This window comes from Prosopis cineraria, unplaced genomic scaffold (genome assembly GCF_029017545.1).
Source record: "Prosopis cineraria cultivar Desert tree isolate PC_DT_omini unplaced genomic scaffold, ASM2901754v1 PC1, whole genome shotgun sequence".
NCBI classification, from domain to species: domain Eukaryota; kingdom Viridiplantae; phylum Streptophyta; class Magnoliopsida; order Fabales; family Fabaceae; genus Prosopis; species Prosopis cineraria.
This window is the reverse complement of record NW_026555332.1, coordinates 35,814,308-35,838,674: the sequence shown is the minus strand read 5'-3', so window position 1 is coordinate 35,838,674 and position 24,367 is coordinate 35,814,308. Positions and strand designations below refer to the sequence as shown.

The following is a 24,367-nucleotide window of genomic DNA, read 5'->3' as shown; positions in this document are numbered from 1 at the left end:
ACCAAACTTGGACTGATGGTCAAGGATTTCGAGCTTGAGGATAAACTCTTTATTCTCCATATAAGATTGCTTCCAGAATCAAGTCTTTTTAAAAGCATTTGTCTTTGTCAAGTGGTCTAATTACTTGGCCGCTGTCTTCTGTTTTATTCGCGAGATGCCCTCCGTCTTTGACTAACATATATATACAAACATATTATATTTGAAGATTGCAATTTGCAAAATCTATTATTTGTTGCTGCCTACCTCTGGTTCATGACTTTCTTTTGTAAGATGAACTGGACCAGGACAATGAAATGAGGTATATATCCATAGTCTTGAATGGTTATGAATTTGAAGAGTACAGAAGCAAGCTTGCCATAGCCAACCGCGTATGATCTTTTTCTTTGCTTTCATTCTTGAGTCTTTATTGACTCAAATTAATCCAGTTGGCAACTTGCGGATACCTTATATCCTTGAGACATACCTCAACCGCGTATGATCTTTGATCCATTCCTTAGTTGCTTTTTTTTTTTTTTTTTTCAATAGATATCAATATATAATAGTAGGAATTGTCCCAAAATAGTTCTGAACATGAGGCGATGCTTCCAAGTATTGACCTGCAGGCTTTAGGCAACTTCATTCCAACTATGCATCTGCAATAATTCCATCAAGAATTTATTCCATAGTTGTACTATCACATGTTGTGTGCTATATATGTCGTCATTTGTGTCTCACTAATTAATATGAAGGGAGAATTTCATTATAGGACTAGAGATATGATTTTATTTTAAACAAGTCCCAAACAATTATGAAATTACACTATAGAACTAAGGAATTAAATTGAAATTATGTTTTGTAGGAAAACGGCCAAAATGTCCTTTAATTATATTTTAATATAAGTAATTTAACAAGTAATAATATTGAAATAACAACTCAAATTGCAATTTTAACAAGTCAAAAAAATAATATCAAAGATGCAAAAAATGTACTATAATAAGTTCCTTTATTGAAGTAACAACTAACATTAAAATAAATAACAAGTCAAGTTATAGTTTTAACAAGCCTACTTCATGTTATAAAATTATATTGAATATGCAAAATGTTTATTGTAACAAGTTCCTCTGTTAAATTAACAAATAACGTTATCAAAATAACAAGTCAAGTCATAGTTTTAATAAATGTATTTATGTTGTAAACAAGTTAATAAGATTGAATATGCAACATGTGTTGTTAACAAATTATTGACATCTTGCATTTTAAATTAATCTCACATTTAAAATTCATATATGAAAATATTTTATTTGGGTAGTTTGAAAAAATTCAAATGAAAAGAGATGACTTGAGATTCAAAAAAAAATTAAAAATTAAAAATGAAGAGTTTATTTCTATTTTTTAATTGATAAAAGATAAGAAAAGATATGAGAGTTATAAAAATATTAATAATGAAAGAACAAATAGAACAAGATGTTTCAAAGAAATTATAATTTGAAATGGATTTGGATTTAAATCAAATTTAAATTCAAAAATTTTTATGTATCCAAAAGAGGGGTTTGGTTTAAAAACAAATCCTCATTAATTCAAACACACCATTAGACAGTGTTTGAATTAGTCAATTTGGATTTGAATTCTATCTAGATTTAAAATCTCACATTTATAATCTCATATTTAAAATTTATGTATTTCCAATTTGGGTAATTTAAAATTTTTCAAATGAAGAGAGGTGAGTTGAGATTTTTTTTTTTGTTTTTGTGCAAAAGTGAGTTGAGATTCAAAACAAAAATGTAAAATTCAAAATAGTGAGTTTATTTTTATTTTTTAATCGATGGAAGATGAGAATGAAATATGAGAAAAGATAAGTCATAGAGGTATCAATAGTAAAAACACAAAGAAAACAAGATATTTAAAGTGACTAAAATTTTAAATGAATATGGTGTAGATAGAATTCAAAATCATAAAGAAATTATGTAATAAGAAATGAATTTGAGTTTAAGTTCATAAATTCTTATGTAACTAAATGAGAAATTTAGATTAATAACATTATTAAAATAAGGGTAAAGAGGCAAAAATACCCACAAAGTGGTCAGCCATGAGCAACCAATATCCTAAAGTGAGAAAAATGGCAAAATACCCATATCGTTACATGGATAGGTGCAAAAGTGATCAAACCATTAACTTTAACATAATGCCGTTAACTTTAATCGTTAAATGCTGATTGTGTATGCTACGTGTTAGTCTTTACTGATATGAACTAATAAAGGAGCAAAAATATCTACGAAGTTATAGGCTAGGAGCAAAAATACTCATAACATTATCAAAGTTGGTGCAAAAGTATTAATACATCTAATCCCTTAAATGTTGATCGTTTAGCTGACACTTAAGCAAAAGTTGACCTTTTTTTTTGCTAATATGGGTAAAAAATATTTCTAGATGAAATTCTCTGAAAGTTAATTGATCATTGTATGAATATCTTGTGAGAAAATATTATTTTGATTGAATATCAAAATTAAATCACTTGTTTCTTTGTAACAGTGGTGAAAACCATTTAAAAATTTTAAACCTATCATAAATGCAATTACTTAAGGTTGTGACAATGTTCTTAAGCTAGATGTGCTCATTTCAATCTTTAATTTTATACAACCTATCTCACTATATTGAATCTTAGGTTTTACAGATAAGAAAAATGAGTGGAGATGGAGAAATAAAGGGAGCGAGATACATGGTGATGGAAAGAAATAATGTAATATTAATTTTGACGGATTGGTTACTATTACACTTACTAAAGTAATATTATGGGTACTCATACGGTGATTGATCAATATTCATAAAAATTCATCTGGGAATATTTCTTGCCTACATCAGTGAAAGAATAGTTAATTTCTACTTAGGTGTCAGCTAAATGGTCAACATTTAAGAGATTGGATGGATTAGTAGTTTTGCACTAACTATAGTAACATTATGGGTATTTTTGCTCCTGATCTCTAACTTGTAGGTTTTTTTGCTCCTGACTGATAATTTCATGAGTATTTTTGCCTTTATATTAGTCCACATCAGCAAAGACTAACACGTGACATGCACAATCAGTATTTAACGGTCAAAGTTAACAGTCTGGTTATTTTTGCACCCATCCATATAACGTTATGTATATTTTTATCTTTTTCCTCACTTTAGGATACTGGATGTCCGTGGCTAACTATTTTGTAAGTATTTTTGCTCATTTTTCCTTAAAATAACATGTCAAGTTACTGAAAATAATTGTTTACCTACAAAAAATAATTATAATTTAATCCCCTTGGTCATGCAGTATAATTTCATAATTGTTTTGGACTAATTTGAAATAAAATTACATCTCTTATCCTACACACACACATATTGAAATTCCCCCTAATATAAAAGCCTGCGAATCATGCATAATTGACCTCGTGCTTTTATATTCTCTGCATAATTTTATTTATTCACATTTAAATCTATTCTGATCTCTTTTCATTATCTATACTCACTTCAATTTTTTGTCTTCACTAAAGAACTGTTCTCCACCCTTTTTTGTTTATTTTTTTCAATATTTTAGTTTACAAATTTTCAAGTCATACATTTAAAAATCATTATATCAAATAATTTAAAAATAAAAAATAAACTCAGTGTTATTTTTTAAAAAAATTATATTAGACCAAGCCTATCTAAGGCGCTAAATATTTAACTTCTAGAGGAGGGACCTCTAAAGAAAAATGCAGCTAAACATCAGTACATGTTTTTCATTTTTCACAAATATTTTTCTATTGAAAATAATTTTATTCGAGTTATGGTCGGATAATTATTCATCAATGATATAGTTTAAACTTTAAAGGTAAAATTGTCTTTTTATGATTTTATCCATATAAATAAATATATATATATATATAGTAAATTTTTCATCATATTTCAAAACTTCAGTTTTTACAAGATTATTTTTAAAATTTGAGATTTAGAAATTAGTGAAAAAATATCAAAAAGGAAAAATTAAATTAAAACAAGTTGAAAAGAAAATAGTTTGGTAGGAAACCAACATTTAGAATTTAGAACTGTGCAAATGGATTCTAGGCCAGCTTGCACAAATTAAAGTTTTAGCAGGTTGGGTTGGTCTAGCCCGCCAAGATAAATGGGTTGGGAAAACCCAACCCAACCCAACCCACACATCAGCAAAATGTAACTTTATTTTTTTTAATGGTTTAAAATTTATAATCAAAATATCATATATATATATATATATATAAATTAAATCACCCTTCTAAATCCTATTAAACGAATCCCACACAATAAGTTTTATTTTTTCTAACACCTATCTAAATCTAAATGGTCTATTGTGCATTCTTGAAAAGTCATGATACTTCAAAAAGATTTAGAATCCAAACTTTTTTTTTTTTTTACTTGGATGTTCCACTAAAAGTAAGTTTGAATAGAAATGGATATGAAATTGATAAAAGAAAAAGAATTAGAATTAAAAATATTTTTTGTATCACAAAAAATTTAAATATAATTTTGATATTATTTATATATGCTTTTTATGGATTAAGAATTAAATATAAAAATGAAGCCAAAATATTAAAAAAAATTGCTAAATTTTTACTATTAATCATCTTCTCACCTAAGTATCTTATCTTTTTCACTAAATAAGAAAATTTAAATATAAATATATTTTTTTAATGTATTATTATTTTTATTTCAATCAATAGATCTGATGAGATTAACAAATAATATATATTCAAAATATTTCTATAAAAATAATAAATTATCAATTTATAAATTATAATAAAAATTTTATTTGTAAATTATAAGAAAGATTTGCATTAGTTTTTAAATGTAAATAACATATTTTAGAGTCATAAATTATATATTTAAAAACTATCATTATATTGTATATTTATAAAAAGATATATTACAATTGAAAAAAAAATTATTTTTTAAAAAAAGTATACTTGCTTGTAGGCTAACCTTTTTAGCAAGCGGGTTAATCTATTTTAACTCATTAATTTTGCAAGTTGGACTAAAAAATAGGTCAATTTTTCAACTGAATCAATCAAAATTGATAGGTTAAATGGATTAGTCTGCTCAATTCATTTTCCGAACTCTAATTGAAATTCACTACATAAGATATACTCCTCCGGCCTCATTTATAAGTCCTATTTTAGAAGGTCTATTTGGTTTCATTTATAAGTCATGGTGCATCTTTTTAGGTAATATTTGAAAAGCATTTTCAAAATTACCCTTTATGAGAAAGAAAAAGCAATAGGACATTACTTTTTAGATTTGTTATATAGGGGTATGTTTGAAATTTTACTTACTTTTATTTCTTGTACTTTTATTGTATTGATATTGATAAGATTGATAGAAATAATTTATAAATAGAACCGGAGGGAGTATATTACAGCGACACAGATGGCATGTTTCTAGGCCAAAACCAAGATGGCATGTTTCAATTAGATGACGGAGATTTCAAGTGACGAAAAACGACGTGGTTTAAGCGGCGCAAACAGCCAAAGTGATGTTGGTCTATATGCACCAAATCCTAGCACCCTCAGCTACTCCGCACTCCCTCACTACTCGCGTGTCGCCGTCAGTATGGGTATGTATCAGAGGGAAAGTACTCTCCAATTAATATTTTTTTAAAAAAATGTTAAGAACGAAGTGGATCTCATAAGGTTAGTAGTAGTACATAATAATATATATATATATATATATATATATCAAAGTGTGTTACAGATATCAGAACAAAGTAGAGACAACTAGGCAATTTAAACGAGTTCATTGATAAATAAAACGGGAAAAAATTATCCACCCTCCGTTACTATTTATGACAAGACAACTTTTCAAAAGTTTTGGCAATGTTTCTCTAGAATGTCACAATTTACAAATTAATTAGGCAGTAATTAATGTGTATTTAAAAAATCACTTGAAAAAAAGAGCACTTTTCCATATTAGTCTAAAGGGTGGTCGCATTGTTATCAAATCCTCCAGTTGACTCTCAGAGCCTATTATTTTTATATTTTTAATTTATAAAATTATATTAACTTGCTCATAAAATTAGATTAAATAAAACTCGGCTAAACTTGTGAGTTAACTTCTTGAGTTTATTATTTTTATATTTTTAACTTATAAAATCATGCTAATTCACTCATAAACTTGTTGAACAAAATAAGTATATATTACATAGAACTTGGTCCATAAAAACGTTAGGACCTGATTTAATGAAAAATAAAACTAAAAAAACTAATATTATAAAAAAGAAAAAATATTAAAAATAAGTTGCTCTATTTTAAAATTTCTATGTTGAGTATAATAATCTATAAATGTAAATGGATTTAATTTCAATAATATATATTTAAAATATTTTTAAATTAAATTATGATCATATTTTATATTTTAATTATTTAATCATATACTTTTAAAGGTTATTTATTAATAGAGATAAATTCTTATGAATCTACGATCCAAGTTTACATTTTAAATTTATATCCCTATCATGAATTTACTTAAACTCTCAAGTTTGACAACCTTGGGTGGTTGTAATATTTCTAAATTTTTTAAGATACTGGATGATGAAATAATAAAAAAAACAAGTTGTCTAAGAAAGAGTATGTGTAAATAGATGGTGTAATTTTAAATATATTAAGCAGTTGTCTTGCTCAATGTGTAAAGTCCTTCCTTTGAATCATGATACGATATCTTCTATAAATCCTGCTTAATTAGTAAAACATTAGGTAATTTTTATAAGGGTAAAAGTATATTTTTATTCCTAAAGTATTTTCTGAGAAGCTCCTAATACCTTAACATTTTTGTTGGAATAATTTTACCTTTAAAATTATTAAAATAGAGCATTTTTACCCTTTCTATCAAATTTTCAATGGTGACATCAAACGTTAACTGTTAGAAACTTTGATAGAAAGGAAAAAAAATGCTCCATTTTAATAATTTTAAAGGTAAATTACTTCAATAAAAATGTTAGAGTGTTGAGTGCTTCTTAAAAAATACCTTAAGAACAAAAATGCACCTTTACCTTTTTTATAATTGTTTTTTCACTTATTCCCCCACTTTACTTATTACTCTTTTTTTTAAATGATCTATTAAAATTTTAATTATTATTATTATTAAAACACTTATATAAGTAAGGTATTTAATGACAATATAATTGAAAAGATGTAAATTTTTATTTTTAAGACTAAAGTTTCATCTAACTTATTTTAGAAAGAGTAAAATGGTAATTACCAATGTCTTTTATTGTGATCCAAATTCAGAGAGAACAAATAATTTTATCTTATAAGAAGAAATAGAAATCAGTTATAATAATTGTATACGAGAGGTATTTCAAGAGTGGTTAGAAAGGAGGGAACTAAAAAAAATTGTCTGCCCCATCTATAACAATGACTGTGTGCTTCCCAAGAACTAAACAAACAAATTAAAGCACTAATCAGCAAGTAATCTACTATTACAAGGAAAAGCGTGGAACAATTCAACGGCTTAAACGAGAAGCCAACTTTTATGGACAAAACAGTATAAGCTGCCAATCGTATTAGTCGAAATCCTTGACTATTACACTCACAAACCAGTTCTGTAAATTCATGTTCCTTTCACTTCATATCTCCATCACTAAACCAAAACCTAGACACAACACCCACATTTATTTGAAGCATATATACACTTCACAATGAAGATCACAATGCTAGCTTTCGTCCTTCTCTTCGCCTCAATCTCGGAGCCAATCCTTGGCGCAGCTCCCACCGGCTCATGGCTGGAAGCCGTACATGACACTTCAGGCAGGAGGCTCCGAGTTGGCACGAATTACTACATTGTCCCTGACGGTCCTGCGCAGTACGGAGGTGGTCTTGATCTTGCAAGCATAGGAGAAGAATGTCCTCTTGATGTGGTAGCCGTGGAGGGTTATCAAGGCCAATCATTGTCGTTTACTCCTGTCAATACTAATAAAAAAGGCGCCGTTTATGTCTCTACTGACTTGAACATTGAGTTCTCTATTGCAGAAACTAATTGTCCTCAGTCCATTGTGTGGAAGTTGGCCGACTATGATTATTCCGTTGGACAGCGGTTCGTGACGACCGGTGGTGCTATAGGCAATCCTGGTCGACGCACAGTGAGGAACTGGTTTAAGATTGAGGAATATGAAGATGCTTATAAGCTAGTTTACTGTCCTGTTGTGTGCAGATATTGCAAGTTTTTTCTGTGTAAGGACATCGGGTTATATGTTAATAGTGGTGGAAACAAGAGTCTTGCTGTGACTGATACGCCTCTCAAAGTTCAATTTCAACGAGCTTGAAAGAAACTCTAACAATAATGGCCAAAAGCTTTTTGAATAATTAGGAGTAATGTGTTTTGTGTGTATGTGTTGTCTCTAATGGGACAGTTTGTTTCTCTTTGTTGAGTAATTCCTATTATTAAAGTTTACAGCTGCTTATTGAATTCAAATTTAGACTTTGAATTTTAATGAAAATATTCACAAAATAGATGTCACATGTCATCACTGTCAACAGAAAAGGTTGGTTTGGGTTTTAATTTAGGTTTTAATTTATTGACTACTTACGTACGTTTGATATCTGACTTTGTGATTAGTGGACTAATCATTTACAAGTTAATTTATTCACAAGGACCCTAAATTACCATTCACATAGCATAAATTTGTGAGCCCAAACGTAACTACAATCATATTTACCACTGAAATAATAGTACAAATGTATAGGTCAAACGATATACTTATACTAGTACTACTATTTGTCACTAAAACAACACAAATTTGTAAATGGAATTATGAATATTTACCATATAAGGGTCCTTATAAATAAAAAGTTCTGGATTTGGTCCTTTAAATAATTTTTCCTTCTTTCAAATGATAATTGTTTAGCATTTCAATATTTATCTACAAATTATTTAATTTGGAAGCCAAAACCATATCACTCATTTGCAGGTAGGAGCACATGTCACCTATCATTGTCACTTGAGTCTTGAGCTAACTGAGTCTGTTTATATATTTTTAATTGTAAAAATGTCCACATTTTATCTTAATTATAGTCTTATCTTTTACCCCCATAAATGCTAAACTCTAGATTCGCTGTTGGTGGAAGAAATTCCATTCTTACTAGGTTTTTTTATATACAAAGTTAAAGAAATGAAATCCTGATCACTTGATTGATTGTGGGAACAGAATTTTACCCCTCACTCCGGCTTTGGTGGCTTGAAACATTGGCGAAGATTAATTTTTTAAATCAACTTATTTTTAACTATTATTTCTTCATCCATCTCACAGACATATAAATGTAAATAGCTAATCATATGGAATCTCTACACATCTATTTAGATATTTATGCCTTCATTTAATTTAAATCTCTTTAATTTCGTTTAGATGGTGTAAGTTGCATTATTGCATTAGTTTATTAAAGAGAAACATCATATAACATAAGTATAGTTTTTGAACAAAAGCAGAAATAACATTTGGGGCAACTTTATGGGATTTAACCGTTGTGTAACATTGTGACCATTTCTTTCACAAGGGATGAACAACCTATATCCATTAACAATGAAAGAGCAATATAAGCTTATACAACTCATAATAAACTCTCTTAAGGTATCGTACTAATTAATCAATCATCCCTTGACAGGTGATAAAGAAATCCCAAAGGACCGCACCTTTGGGGTATAAAGATGAGATCTACAGTAATTCCAATAAACTCCCCACCCTAACCCCTTGTTTGGTTTGGAAAAGTGGAGGGGTCCCCTCCCTTCCTCTCCAAACCCCCCTCCAAATTAGGGCAATTGGGAGGGGAAGGATATAATTTTGTTATACAATGACCAGTATGCTCCTTCTTTTAATTACTACTCTTCATCTTTTTAAACAAATTCAGTAATGATATATTTTTAATAATATATTTAACAATGATAATTACTCTATATACTAATAATTACATGTTAAAAACATTCATAATTATATTTTATTAAAAAATTAATAATATAAGAGTAAAGTTGTCTATATATAATTATTTTTTCTCCTCTTTCCTCTTGAACCAAATAAACCCTAATAAGGTGCTAAAAATTGAATTAATTATTAAACTAATTAAGATATTGGCTCAAGGGTTAAGAGTCAAAACCATGATCGAACTATGGTTAAACTACTTATAAACAAAGTATTTTATTAAACCGATCAAGACAATAATTTAATAATTCGCTGATGAGTTTATTTGGATTCTAATATTATGCCCTACATGACAAATATTGATAAGAGACCCTCTATAGACTAGGGTCACTAAATAAATAATTCATACATGATCTTAACCAATTAGCATAAGATCTTAACAAACTAATATCCATTTAATATCTCTAGCAACGGATATGGCCGAATGCATTCCATTACTCAAACATGTAATTAATATAAATTTATCTTGTAACTACTTTTGCAAGTGGCTAATATCATCTTTTCTAAGGAATCTAAAGCTGAAATCGTCTCCCCACCCCCCCCCCAAAGAAAAAAGAAAAAAGGAAATGCCCACTGAAATCCAATCTTAAGTTTAGAATCGTTCCTGGTCTTTTTATCGTCCCGGATGAGAATAAATCATTGATCAAGGAAAAGTTATATACTTAAGATTGAACAACGTACGTAAAAATAAAGTATACGCCATTATTTGAGACTCTTTTTAACTCATTAGACACATTAGTTGTTCATTGATACATTTTTTTTTTCTTTCAAACTGAGGCCGCCCAGACGTTCAAATACCAGGAGTAGAGTATTTTGAATTTAAATTAATCCTATTCAGTAACTAATAGGGTTGGACCTATAATTGTTTGGTTCACAAAAAGTAATATAGCCATCAAGCCATTGATGCTTCTCAATTATGCAGTATCTTATATATATATATTAAAAAAAACACTTTCTAATCAGTATTGGCTTGGTGGTTATAAGCTTATAGCTTGTATTATATAATTAAAAACCATTAATAATTTGGTGGTCATATTTATTTTGATGAATTAAGAGGTCATCAGTATTTAAACTACTCTTAGTCACTTTAAAGCATCTATTCAACCAGCATCCACTGGAGCTCTGTGCATTGGAGAGCGTCTGATCACTAGAGCTCTGGTGGCTAGTGATGATTTGTGTTTCAACAATGTGGTTTGATGGCTTTCTCAAACAAATCAAGTGTATTTGAGCCATTTTTCTTTAAATATAATCTCAATTTACCCTCTTGTTAATTTTGTAATAAATAATATTAGAATAATTTGATCTTAATTTGTAATAAATTTGTTACAGTGATTCGTTTATAAAATGGAAATTTTTATAATTATTTACTTAACTATATCCTTACTTCATTTATTACATTTTTTAAAAAAATAATATATTAAAATTTCAATTATCATTATTAAAGCACTTTATAAAATATTTAATGATAATATAATTGAAAATTAGATGTAAACTTATCTAAAAGATTAAACTTTCACTCAACTTTTTTTAGAAGTATAAAATGATTACCAATGCCTTATATATATTGTAGTCCAATAAAGTAAATAATTTTATCTTATAAAAAGAAATAGAATCAATTACAATAACATTGTATACAAGAGGCATTTCAAGAGTGGCTAGAAAAGAGGGAACTAAAATAAACATTGTCTACCCCATTTATATCAATGACTATGTGCTTCCCAAGAACTAAACAAACGAAGCACTAATCGGTAAGTAATCCATTGTTACGAGGACAAGTGTGGAACACTTCAACGGCTTTAAACGAATCCAACTTCTATGGACAAAACAGTATAAGCTGCCAATCGTATTAGCCGAAATCCTTGACTATTACACTCACAAAGCAGTTCTATAAATTCATGCTCCACTCCATCACTAAACCAAAAACTAAACACATTCAACACCCAACTTTTGAAGCATATATACACTTCACAATGAAGATCACAATGCTAGCTTTCGTCCTTCTCTTCGCCTCGATCTCAGAGCCAATCCTCGGCGCAGTCCCCACCGGCTCATGGCCAGAAGCTGTACTTGACACTTCAGGCAGGAAGCTCCGGGTTGGCACGAACTACTACATTGTCCCAGACGGTCCTGCCCAGTACGGAGGTGGTCTTGATCTTGCAAGCATAGGAGAAAAATGTCCTCTTGATGTTGTGGCCGTGGAGGGTTATCAAGGCCAATCATTGTCGTTTACTCCTGTCAATACTAATAAAAAAGGTGCCGTTTATGTCTCTACTGACTTGAACATTGAGTTCTCTATTGCAGAAACTACTTGTCCTCAGTCCATTGTGTGGAAGCTGGACGACTATGATTACTCCGTTGGACAGTGGTTCGTGACGACCGGTGGTGCTATAGGCAATCCTGGTCGACGCACAGTGAGGAATTGGTTTAAGATCGAGGAATATGAAGATGCTTATAAGCTGGTTTACTGTCCTGGTGTGTGCAGATATTGCAAGTTTCAGTGTAAGGATATTGGGTTATATGTTGATAGTGATGGAAACAAGCGTCTCGCTCTAAGTGATACGCCTCTCAAAGTTCAATTTCAACGAGATTGAAAGCAACTAACTCCAATAATGGCCAAAGCTTTTTGAATGTTAGGAGTAATTTGTTTTGTGTGTATGTGTTGTCCTTAATGGGACAGTTTGTTTCCTTGGTTGTGTATCACAGGGTTGCCTCTAAGTATAGGTTTCCTTGTCTTCAATAAAATAAAGAAATAAATAAGCAAGTTTTTATCCCTCATTGTTGAGTAATTCCTATTATTAATTAAAATTTACAGCTTCTTGTATTTGAGAATTGGACAATTATTGCAAGTCTGATTTAGACTTTTGAGTTTTTAGCGGAAATTATCAAAAAAAAAAAATAGATATCACATAATTCATGAGTTTACTGTCAACAGAAAAAGGGTTGGTTTGGGTTTATTTTGTTGGCTACCTTTGATATCTGACTGACTAGCTATTATTTAGAAGTTAATTTATTCACAAGAAAATTACAATATACATAGTACGTACAAATTTATGAGCCAAATTACGAGTATATTTACCACCACTTTTCATGGTGGAATTATGAATATTTACCATTAATGGTCCTTATTAATAAAAAAGTTCTAGATTTAGTCCTCATAAATAACTTTAAGATTAATGACCTATTTGTAAATATTGAAGTTTGACTCGTAAATTACTTGCAAAAAATAAGGAAGAATGACAGAGAGGTTTTAAAAAAATTAATTAATTTTAGTTAGATCTTAAGTATTAAATTTTAGAAATTTGCAAGTCAATATTTGTTATGATGAATTTGTAACTAGTGTTTTAAATTTTGATAAGAAAAATAAACTTTTTTTATTTCTCAACCTTATTAAAATTTAAAAAATAAGTTATAAATTTATTACAATATAGTTGCAAAATTAAGAGATGGACTTATAAATTTATGAAATTTGACACTTGAGACTTAACTTGAATTAATTGTTTCTTTTAGATCCTTCTTATCATTCTCCCTAAAAATAATTACTTTTCTTATTAAAGATTTTATTATAATTTTTTAATAATTTTTCCTTATTTCAAATGATAATTTTTTAGTATTTCATCAACATCCAATTCAAGATCATTTTTACAAATTATTTAATTTGGCAGCCAAAAATATATTACGCATTTGTGAATAGGACTAATCTCTCCTAGAGCACGCAGTCATAGAGTAAAGTGGCATTATATTTTGATAGATTTTAAGTGGTCAAGCATGGGAGATTGCCTAAGAGCTAAGACTTTTACCTATAAGTTAAAGCTAAGCTAGTTTAATTTCTTTTTTGTTTAAGGTTTAAATTTTAAATCCTTGACATTTACTTTTTTTTTTTTTTGGTAAGGGGTAACTACCCATTATATCCACACACTTACTCGTATTTACACCCCTTACCCTACAGACACAGATACACATGCCTACTAATTTTTTCCAACGTGACAATCAAGCAACAACCTTTTCATTAGAAGAGGGGAGCCAATGCCACTAAGTCAGACAGGCCTCAACAATCCTTGATATTCACCTAAACTAGTTTTGGGTGACTTTTATTTATTTTTACCTGTAAAAATGTTAACATTTAGTTTGGCCACACATTTTTCTTTTAGTCTTCAGATTTTACACCTCCAATGCTAAACTCTAGATTTAATTTAGGGAAAATTTTGGTCTAAACCAAAGGTAGTGAAATAAAATTAAAATACAAACTAAAATTATCTCCATGCCCTAGTGGCTCAAACTTGTTAAAAGATACTTATAAATTTTTTATATTGAAGCCATTTATTTCTCATATTGAAATAGTTAATTTTTTTTATTAAAGTTGTTTGTGCACATAGTTTTACTTAATTTTATTCTTAATGTTATTATCATGGTAAAAAACGTTGCAAATTTTTCATACTATAGTTGTTTATAACCCATATTAAAATAGTTATTTTTTCTACAAAAGTTGCTTGTGCTCATAGCTTCACTTGATTTTATTTTCAATACTATTATAATGGTAAAAATAGTTACAAATTCTCCATACTAAAGCTATTCATTTTCCATACTAAAGTAATTAATTCTTATACTAGAATTTGCAACTATTTTTACCATGACAATAGCACTAAGAATAGCAACAAGTGAAGCTATAACCAAAACAACCCTAGTAGGAAATAACCACTTTAGTATGGTGATGAACAATTATAGTATAGGGAATTTGTAACTCTTTTTACCATGATGACAACACTAAGAATAACCACAAGCAGAGCTATGAGCACAAACAAATCCTAAAGGAAAAAAAAAACCACTTTAATATGGGCAATGGACAACTATAATATGAGAAGTTTGCAATTCTTTTTATCAAGATAACAACAATAAGAATAATATCAAATGAAGCTATGCATACAAATAATTTCAATAGAAAAATTAACTTCTTCAGCATGAAAAATGAACAATTTCAACATATAAAATTTGCAAGTGTCTTTTAATAAACTTAAGCCATTGTAGACAATGAGGTAATTTTAGTTTGTATTATTTTAATTTCATTTTACTACTCTTTATCTACAATGAAATTTCAGACATTATGTTTAGTTAAAAGAAGGCGAGGGAAGAGGAGGGGGAGTGGGGGAAAGGGGGCCCCCAATTTTGGGGGGAGGCTTTAGAGGGAAGGGAGCCCCTCCCCTTGTTTGGCAAAAGGGGAGGAGAGAAATTTCAATAAATTTTTCCTCCCCTCCCCTCCAACCAAACAAGGGGTAAGGGGTTCTCTTTTTCATTATGTTTGGTTAAGATATTTAGATGAATATTTTCCTATTAATTTATTGTTGGTGGAAGGAAATTAATTAAATCCTTCTTCTAGTTTTTATTATACACAAAATGTAAAAATTGATAATCTAATTAACCATTTGCAATTAAGGGATAAGACTTTACCATTCGATCTCCACCTCTGGCTTGAATTATTGGAGAAAATTCTTTTTTAAAATCAACTTATTTTTATCTGTTATTTGCTTATCTACTCTCAAACACATATAATGTTATTAATTATTAATTTTTAAAATCAATTTACACTGTTATTTGCTTATCACATTGAACCCTCTACACATCTGTTTAGATTTATACATGCCTGCATTTAATTTAAATCTCTTTAATTTCATTTAGATAGTGTAAATTTCTTTATTGCATTATTTTACAAATGAAACATCAAATGAAATAAGTATAGTTTTTGAATTGGTGAAAATCCAATTGATCATTGAATTGATCAAGACACTAAACCAAAAATTAATGGTCAAAATTGTGTTCAGATTATGTTCAAACTGATATTGAACAAAGTATTTTATTAAATCAGTCAAAATAATGATTTAATGATTTGCCGGTTCAATAAGCTGGATTGACTTGCATTTCAATATTAATATATCGTGCCTTGCACAATATATTCAAAGGAGATCCTTTATATAGAGTAGGGTCACTAACTAATTCATACACAATCTTAAGAAATTAGCATAAGATATGAAGAAACTAATATCAATTTAATATCTCTAACAAGGGATTTGACCGAATGCATTTCATCACTTAAACCTGTAATCAATATAAATTTTATCTCATAACTACTTTTGCCAGTGGCTAACATCATCTTTTCTAAGGAATCTAAAGTTGAAATCGTCTCTCTCTCTCAAAAAAAAATAAAGGAAATTCCCACTGAAATTCAAAATCGACTCTTTAAGTTTGGAATCGTTCGTTGTCATTTATGGTCCCCGGATAAGAATAAATTATCGATCAAGGACAAGTTATACTTAAGATCGAACAACGTGAAAATAAATTATACGCCATTATATGAGACTCTTTTGTTGACTTTTTAGACACATTAATTGTTCACTAAAACATTTTTTTTAAACTGATGAGGCCGCCAGACGTTCAGATACCAGGAGTAGAAGATTTTTTATTTTAAATTAATCCTATTCAGTAACTGATAGGGGTTTGAACTTATAACTGTTTGGTTAACAAAATGTAGTATAACCACCAAGCCCATTGATGCTTTTCAATTATGCAAAATTATATACGTATATATATAAACTTTTTGATCAATGGCTTAGTGGTTACAATATGGCTTGTATTATATAGTTAAAAACCCTTAATAATTTGGTGGTTATGTGTATTTTTATATTGATATGAATTAAGGGGTCATATGTGTTGGCAGTAGGTAGAAAACTGAAGCTTTATGGCATTTTATTCCTTGATCCGGTGTGTCGATGGCCGTCCAACATTCATTTGGGCTAAGACTATATGTACCTGTACATCTAGTGTTCTCACTGCCCGGCTCTTGAAATTTCGAGCCTCTTCTTCCCTCTTCCTCTATTTGTGCCGTTTGGGTGTTCTATTCTGTTGCTCTTTGTAGTTTTGTGCCCCTTTTTTCAGGACGGGCTTGTTTAATTCTAAAAAACTATCGTACAACCAACAACATATGGCGGAATAGCTCTTGAAAGCAATATTCTTAATACAATTTAGACTAATGTTTTGCTCGTTGTTCTCTACAATATGGTTGGTGGCTTTTTTAAATAAAGAAAGAGTATTTTGGTCATTTTTTTAAATATAATTTCAATTTAGCCTCTTGTTGATTTTGTAATATAATATTGGAATCATTTGAGCTTAATTTGTAAAATAAACTTGTTACAGTGATTCGTTTACTGAAATCCTCCCTAATTAATACCATCCACTATAAATAGTATACATTGCAAGTTGCGAACATCATCTTTTCGAAACAATCGCTGGTCAAAAGTCAAAACTATCTTCTTCTCAATTAAAATATATCAAATCCTGCGGGCTTTTCACGAACAAGACAAAACGTAGCAGTCAGTATACAGCACGCAAGTCCTACATTGTTAGGCAGCAAGAACGATCCGACGCATCGGAAGGAGAAAGCTCGAGAAGACTTCGAAGCAACTTGATAAGAAAGAAGAGTTTATCCATCCTACCAATCCTATAATTAAGTTGAAATCCTTGACTATCATATTTGCATGTACGTCCATGGATTTCGACTGAGCTTTAGTTATAAATTTGTGTTCAATTCTCTTCATCTCCCATCAGAAACAAAACTATGAAGATCACATTAGCAGCATTCATTAATTCTTCTATTCACCTTGATCACAAAGCCACTGGTCGAAGAAGCCAGGGAAGCACCGGAGCAAGTGGTTGATACCTCCGGCAAAACGCTTCGAGCAGGTGCAAATTACTATGTAATTCCGGTGCCGGCTAACCCGAACGGCGGTGGACTTGCGCTTTCAAGCATAGGAGAAGTTTGCCCATACGACGTTATAGCAGTGAACGGCTGAACCTCAAGAAAGGTATGATTCGAGTCTCTACTGATCTGAACATCGAGTTCAAAGCTGCATCAGATTGTCCTCGGTCCAATGTGTGGAAGCTTGAAGACTACGATGATTCCACTAGACAGTGGTTCGTGACAACTGGTAGAGTCATTGGCAATCCTGTTCAAGATTGAGAGGTTTGAAGAAAGTTATAAGTTGGTTTATTGTCCCACTGTCTGCAGCTACTGTACAGTTCAGTGTAAGGATCTTGGGTTATATGTGGATGCCAATGGATTTAAACATCTTGCATTGAGTGATACGCCGTACAAAGTTCAATTTCAGCAAGCTTAATGATCCTCTCAGTTCCAAAAAGTCTATGAATATTCATGAATAAAGTATTAAATCATTTGAAGGATATTATTCCCTTTACTTATGCTAGCTCTATAATAGGTTCCCCAGGTGGGTTCCTAGCTTGTCTTCAAGACATTAACAAAAACAAGCAAGTATTTATTATCTAAGTTCTAACTTTCAAGGAATACACGCTCTTTTTAATAAAACTTATGTATCCTTAATTTTGATAATTTTAAAACTTATGGAGTGTTTTGCAAGTTATTTAATTAGCAAAAAGTAGAGAGTAAGATTGAAGTATACCAAGTGAAATCAAATACTTACGTTAATATCTTCTCGGACTTGTACAGATATAGTTGTTGGCTCTAAACCAGAGATTTGATGAAACTTCAGACCTGCACTGAATCACAACAAAGACACTTTCCATCATTTTGATGGAAAACGGGTTCATATAGAAATCCAGAAGAGAGGGATCATACTTGGAAAGACAATCTTTCAGACCAGTGTACCCTCACCATCTCTAGTATTTCTTGGCCAACCCAGCTTAAATATTCGATAGTGTTCCACAGCCACCCAGCTGGCCGGCCACCATATCATATCGACGGCAACTATGACCACCCATTTTGACGCCAGTCACTATCATCTCTTCCATAATACCGCTCCTCTAAACTTGTAAAGATGTTTGGATTAAAGAATTTTCACACAAATTTTCGTCGCAGTTCCATCATCTCAATGACAGTCACGATCATCTCTTCCTACTTCTCCTTCACTACCGTCAATGTCAAAGGCGCCGCCACCATGTATTCCTCTGAACCTGAAAAATCTTTTAGATCATACAATTTCTACGAAATATCTCAGCACAGTCCCATTTCAATTTGTGATTAATTTCTACGTTTAGTGAAGACGCAGCCCTCTTGCTCCCTACCAACGGAGGAGGAGGTTCCAGGTCTGTTCGATTATGATTGGTGTCAAAATAGTGAACTTATTTAGTGAAAGAGAAGGCAGATTATTTATTTTTAATTGTGGTAAAAATTATTCTTTAGTTAGAGCATATCTAAAATCTTTGGCCTAGAGTGCTGCTTCTATTGCAGGAGCGAGAGGCATTCTGACTAGTACTGCGAATGACTGGGCTAGTTTCTGTTGATGGGGCCTTCTCGCAGCTAACTCAGAGAGACTGGAGAACTCATTTGCAAAAATCTTTCATTTCATCATTAATAAATATATACACACCCTTTATCAAAACAACCCCCCCCCCCCCAAAAAAAAAAAAAGAAGCCAAAAGCATCTCAGCATCCAATTGATTTTTACATACCCCTTTTTGAAGCTAATCCTTGTTTCCTATCCCCTTCGCATTCTCATTTTCTTTCCTTTCCATCGAGACTCCTTCCTCCAGCATACCAAACAAACCCGAGAAACATGAATAAGGAGCAAAGAATTGTTGAACAGCAGTATATTCAGCCTGCCATTCTTTTTCACTTCATTTCCCAAAGAATTACAAGATGAAGCAACCAATATTTGCTATGCTACAAATCTGTTTGTAAAATCAATTTTCAGAAGGCTCAATGCGCTTGTTATTATCAAAGTACTTACAGTTAACGCCATCTAGCCTTTCGTTAAATCTTTCTGCTAGCTTTGACCATTCAGCTTTTATATTTGCTTGGATTTTCTTAGCCCAATCCCACTCGTCTCTCAAGCCTGGGGCTTGTTCTTTCAACTCATCTCTTTGTGCTTTAAGAGTCTTTCCTTCCTCAAATATTTCCCTCTTTCTCTTTGTTGCTGTGCTCTTAGCTGACTGAAAAACACAGATGTTTGCTTTGATGCCATTTATCTGCTCTTCCAATTCTTTCTTTCTTTCCTCCAAACCGGTTAACTGACTGTTCAACTCGCTTTCCAGTGATGCTAGTTCTTTAAATTGGTTCTTGTTAGCTTCAAGACTTTCTTCTAGTTTATCTGCTTTCAACAGGTTGGTGCTAGCACACTCAATTTTTCGACCAGCATTGTTATATTCACAACTCCACTGACCAAACCTTTTTGAAACTTCTGATATTAATAATTGCACTTCCAGAGAGATCCCATCATCTGCTGTCAGAAGGTACTCTAAGGCGGACTTCATCGAATTGCTCTGGCCAGGATGCAATACGACAGAAAAGTCTTTGGAGAGAAAGCCTTGTAATGTTTTCAAAGCTTTCTCAGTCTCTTCACATGGTGGAGTTCTGGGCAACTCAATACCGACCCTGACATCTTGAGAAGGTGACACAACAGAGGTCTCGGCATCCAAGGAAGCATAAAATGCTCTCATTTCTGCATCATCCAAAGATATATCCATCTGGTTTTTGGGGGATTCAAAGTTAGACAATCCCAAAGTGGTTTTGTTTTTTGGGTGTTGTTCTCGCCCTGTAGCAGATTCAGTAATAATCGATCCTTGACTATTTGGTGTCTCAGGAAAAGAAGTGACAAGGGATCCAGTTTCAACCTTTAATGGTTGTGCCACATATACTGTGTTCGCTCCAAATTCTACAAGAGAAGTTAGTAAAGATGGAAAAGGTTAAAGCAGTGGAATTGCTGGTTGACAAATGGTAATTCCAGAAGCTACACATCAATGTGAAAAAATATAAGCAGCAATTATAAAGTCCAAGACAGAATGAAGTTTCTCAGAGCCAACATATAAATGTAGGGGAATACTGCAATTTGATATGGGAGTTAGTAGTCCATCCATTCTTATATATAAGTCGTGTTAAACTAATTCACACAAATTAAGAAAGTTAGTTAATAAATCTCATATTTCCAAAAATATCAGTAATTAAATGCAATAAATTTTAACTCAATCTCACCCATCTCTCTCAATCCCAGCCTCCAACATAATTACTCAACAAAGTTCATATCAATTGCACTATTGGGAAAAATATTTATTGTTTCATAAATGACTTATAAATAGGAACATAAAAAGCTTCTAAAAGATGACTTATAAATAGGAATAGAGGAAGATTCTTCATATTCATCTGTGGAAAAACATAACAAGTATGCTTTTTCATTCCTTAAAAACAAATAAGTTTTGCACCATTGCTCATTTGTTTCTTCCAGCCTGTTTGCGTTGACCACCAAACAAGACTTTCAACCATAAAAATAAGTCCTACCAACTCTCTCACAGTTTGACCTCCCAGACTAATAAATTTGTCGCTCAAGAGGTGACTCATAAGCCACCTCCTCTGTCTCGTCTTTCCCTTCACCATTGGCATCACAAAAGCGAGAACCAAGAACATCAAGCCTTATCCTCTTACTAAAAATTTACCAATCCACAATTTAACAGGCAGCTTTTTTTCCTCCACTACCCCTCATTCTTTCCTTATCCAGTATTACAAGTCCAAGAACAAACACCCCAACTTCCAGCTGTTTTCATTCTTATTGCTGCCTATATCAGAAATAATGAAGAGACGAGAAAAGTTTACTGCTTTTTCTCAACCAAATTGTAATAGTTAGCATTTCAAATGGCTACAAATAACCATGGAATATAAATTAACATTACATTATCACAAATAGAAATTCACTTAGGAATGAATCATTTTATTATTACCAATAAGAACCAAACTTAAATGGTAGGTGCTTGTCAAATTTATCTCTACTGCATTTCCTTTTTATATCAACTAAGCTTGAAACCATTTAATTCAGAAGACATCTTTTTTTCAAAAGTCAAAACAAACAAGCACTCAAGAATAGATATCAACTTTAACATCCTTGCAACATTATATGCAGTATGTTTGATGCTCTATTATGAATACTTTAAGCTTCATAGTTTCTCTACTGTGTATGTAATTTATCAGTGACTCATTGCAGATGAGACTATAACAGATACTTTTATGGGAGATCCGTTAGATGCATGCAACTAACACAGCCTATAATTATTGGACTTCTATCTATTGTTCCTCTCATGAAAAATCAGTGACGATGTGTGGAGATTAAATAAACTTGGGGGTTATTTCACAATCATAAAGAATGTATGCTTACCTTTGTCAACACCCATGTCTTGGGCATGTGCTAAAGTCATTAGCTCTTGATCAACACCATCCACTGTTTTTGGACGCTTGAGACATCTGACTATGTGACGCTTTAAATGAGAGGTTCCACAGTTATCTTGCAACAACCTGCCACAGTGTTTGCATTGAACTTTACAACCATCGCTTGTTTGAACTTTAAGCATATCCTCCCATACTTTAGAAGTCAATTTCGATCGCTTGGAACTATTAAATTCCTCATATTCGTATTCTATGTCAATACTTGTATTCTGATGTGTCATTTTGTCCTGTGGAATAATAATAGATGATTTTTAGCAAAGCAACCAGATTTTTTCATGAATGGAAGAAAATAAATATAATATCTAATTGTAAATTTATTGCTCATAAAATCAGAAATGAGAATTTAAAGTCAGTAACAGTGACATTTATGCATTGTAAAACAAATTTTACTGTCTCATATTTAAGCAACAGCCCAACCGACAGGGCTATTTTATCAGATGCCTGAACTGAAGAAAAGTACTTTCAAATTTTAAAATGAATAAAGAATCTATGAATTAAATTATTAAGAAATACAACTGCCATCAATTCAGCTTACTGAAACCTCCCACAGCAAGCTAAAAATCAGACGAAGTATAACCTACCATCAAAGATGTTTAACTTTACTAAATAACATTTTAGAGAGAGGAAAGGGAGGGGAACAAAAAGGGGTGCCATTATGGTAAATGAATGAAATTCTAATAGATGTAATGAGAACCTTAAGTTACATGTAAAATCCAACAGCCAAGAGACAGAAAAATGTAACAGAGCTAATATTCACCTTTTTCCCATAAAATTGCAGAATATACTTAAGGAGTCAGACCTACCTAGCTCAGAAAATTGGACACATTACCATTCAATTGTTATGCAGATAACAATGAAAAAAGATTCCTCTAAGAAATCTTAGTTTGAAGATCATTAATCACCAACTTATTTCCTACCAATCTATATACACTAGCTTACAAATTTGCAAGCTACTATTGTACCCAAATGCACTCTCTCAATGCAAGAGAGCCATCAGGAAAAGAAAAACGCATAACTTGCAATAAGATCTCATCGAGTTGCTATAAAGTAACAAAATAAATATGAGGACAATTTATTTGAAAGTTGACTTTGTAATCCAATTAAAAATGAGATAGACAAATTAAGCAAACCAAACTTCTTTTGGTTCTCAACGATCCATATACTTGAAGGAAGCATTTGATAATATGTCAATAGAAATTGTGAACATTGTAAAGCAAGATAAAAAATTTCAAACGTTCATACGGTTTCGCTCAGAGAAAAATTCAAAAAACCCTTGGCTTAAGCAATCACTAGTAACCCGTCTTCTCTTTCATCATACAGGTTGACCATACATGTAAACAACAATGGCGTCACTAGCATCCCTGAATTACTTTCACTTAGCTTCCTAGCTATACACACGCACATATCTATAGGTTTCCTCTCCACTCCTAAATCACTAAACCTTGTACAGTGCCATAACTTCATTTTGAGGTGTGGTAAATAACATTTTATATGTCAAAAACTTTCGAGTTCAACAATTCCGAATGAAAAATCATCAATGGGTTACATCTTACATGTTCCAGAGCATTCGCTCCAAATTTTGCCAAACTCATAAGAAGCTACTAAATTTTCCCCATAAAAAATAAATGTATAATCACATAAAGGCACCAAATTTGAGCTCCCTGCAATACCCTCTAGCAAGGAGCAAAAAGAAAGGAAGTAAAAATTAATCGAAGATCAAAAGGTAAATGAAAATCATGTACATACTCTAAAAAGAACAAGAGAATCTTTCGCCTACGTTCTACTGCGGCATCCAGCAGTGCTGAGACCGTCGCCAAATACCTCGACTGGCAGCGACGGAGACTCGTTGAGGCCAGATTCCCAGACACGATAATGGCGCAAAGAGGCCAGGGCTGGGAAGAAACGGTGGGTTTTTTTGCCAGGCGTTTGGGCTTCAGCCCGGGTCTCAAGCGTCACAGTTCATGTCAAACGGTAAATTTTTTATCTTAATAACAACAAAGAATAAAACTTTTAGTTTATTACCAAAAAAATGAAAATTTTAGTCCTTAATTTTTTTTAGTTTCTAAATTTTAAGACAAAGCTATCTAATCCTAAATTTTATAATTGTTAAATTACACACAACTCTTCTAAATTTTAAATCATATATAAATAACTTCCTTAACTTTTAAAACTTAATAATAAACCTCCTTTTTTTGTGTAATTAAGGCCCTAAA

General features: G+C 31.4%; 3 protein-coding genes and 1 pseudogene across 9 annotated transcripts; 3 read left to right on the top strand and 1 right to left on the bottom strand.

Annotated features, from left to right (window-relative positions):
* The first annotated feature begins 7,654 nt into the window (after positions 1-7,654).
* On the top strand, positions 7,655-8,333 carry LOC129305831 (kunitz trypsin inhibitor 5-like). Its single transcript, XM_054945974.1, has one exon. The coding sequence runs from the start codon at positions 7,655-7,657 to the stop codon at positions 8,276-8,278; it is 624 nt and encodes a 207-aa protein (XP_054801949.1). The 3' UTR covers positions 8,279-8,333.
* A 3,526-nt stretch (positions 8,334-11,859) lies between these two features.
* On the top strand, positions 11,860-12,700 carry LOC129305211 (miraculin-like). The gene has a single exon (XM_054945231.1). The coding sequence runs from the start codon at positions 11,896-11,898 to the stop codon at positions 12,514-12,516; it is 621 nt and encodes a 206-aa protein (XP_054801206.1). The 5' UTR covers positions 11,860-11,895; the 3' UTR covers positions 12,517-12,700.
* Positions 12,701-16,683: 3,983 nt separating this feature from the next.
* Positions 16,684-18,396, top strand: LOC129293155 (miraculin-like; annotated as a pseudogene).
* Positions 17,204-24,173, bottom strand: LOC129286161 (uncharacterized). Of its 7 annotated transcripts, none has more exons than XM_054922194.1 (6): positions 23,932-24,173; positions 22,087-22,381; positions 19,675-20,598; positions 18,564-18,898; positions 18,409-18,484; positions 17,204-17,916 (listed from the first exon to the last, which is right to left on the bottom strand). In XM_054922194.1, exons 2-4 carry the CDS (start codon positions 22,373-22,375, stop codon positions 18,840-18,842), a joined length of 1,272 nt encoding a protein of 423 aa, XP_054778169.1. In that variant the 5' UTR covers positions 22,376-22,381; positions 23,932-24,173; the 3' UTR covers positions 17,204-17,916; positions 18,409-18,484; positions 18,564-18,839. The 7 variants fall into 7 exon arrangements, with proteins under 7 accessions (XP_054778169.1, XP_054778154.1, XP_054778161.1 ...); XM_054922179.1 differs by having other exon boundaries at positions 23,901-24,152; XM_054922186.1 differs by having other exon boundaries at positions 18,409-18,479; positions 23,901-24,152.
* Between the last annotated feature and the right edge of the window lie 194 nt (positions 24,174-24,367).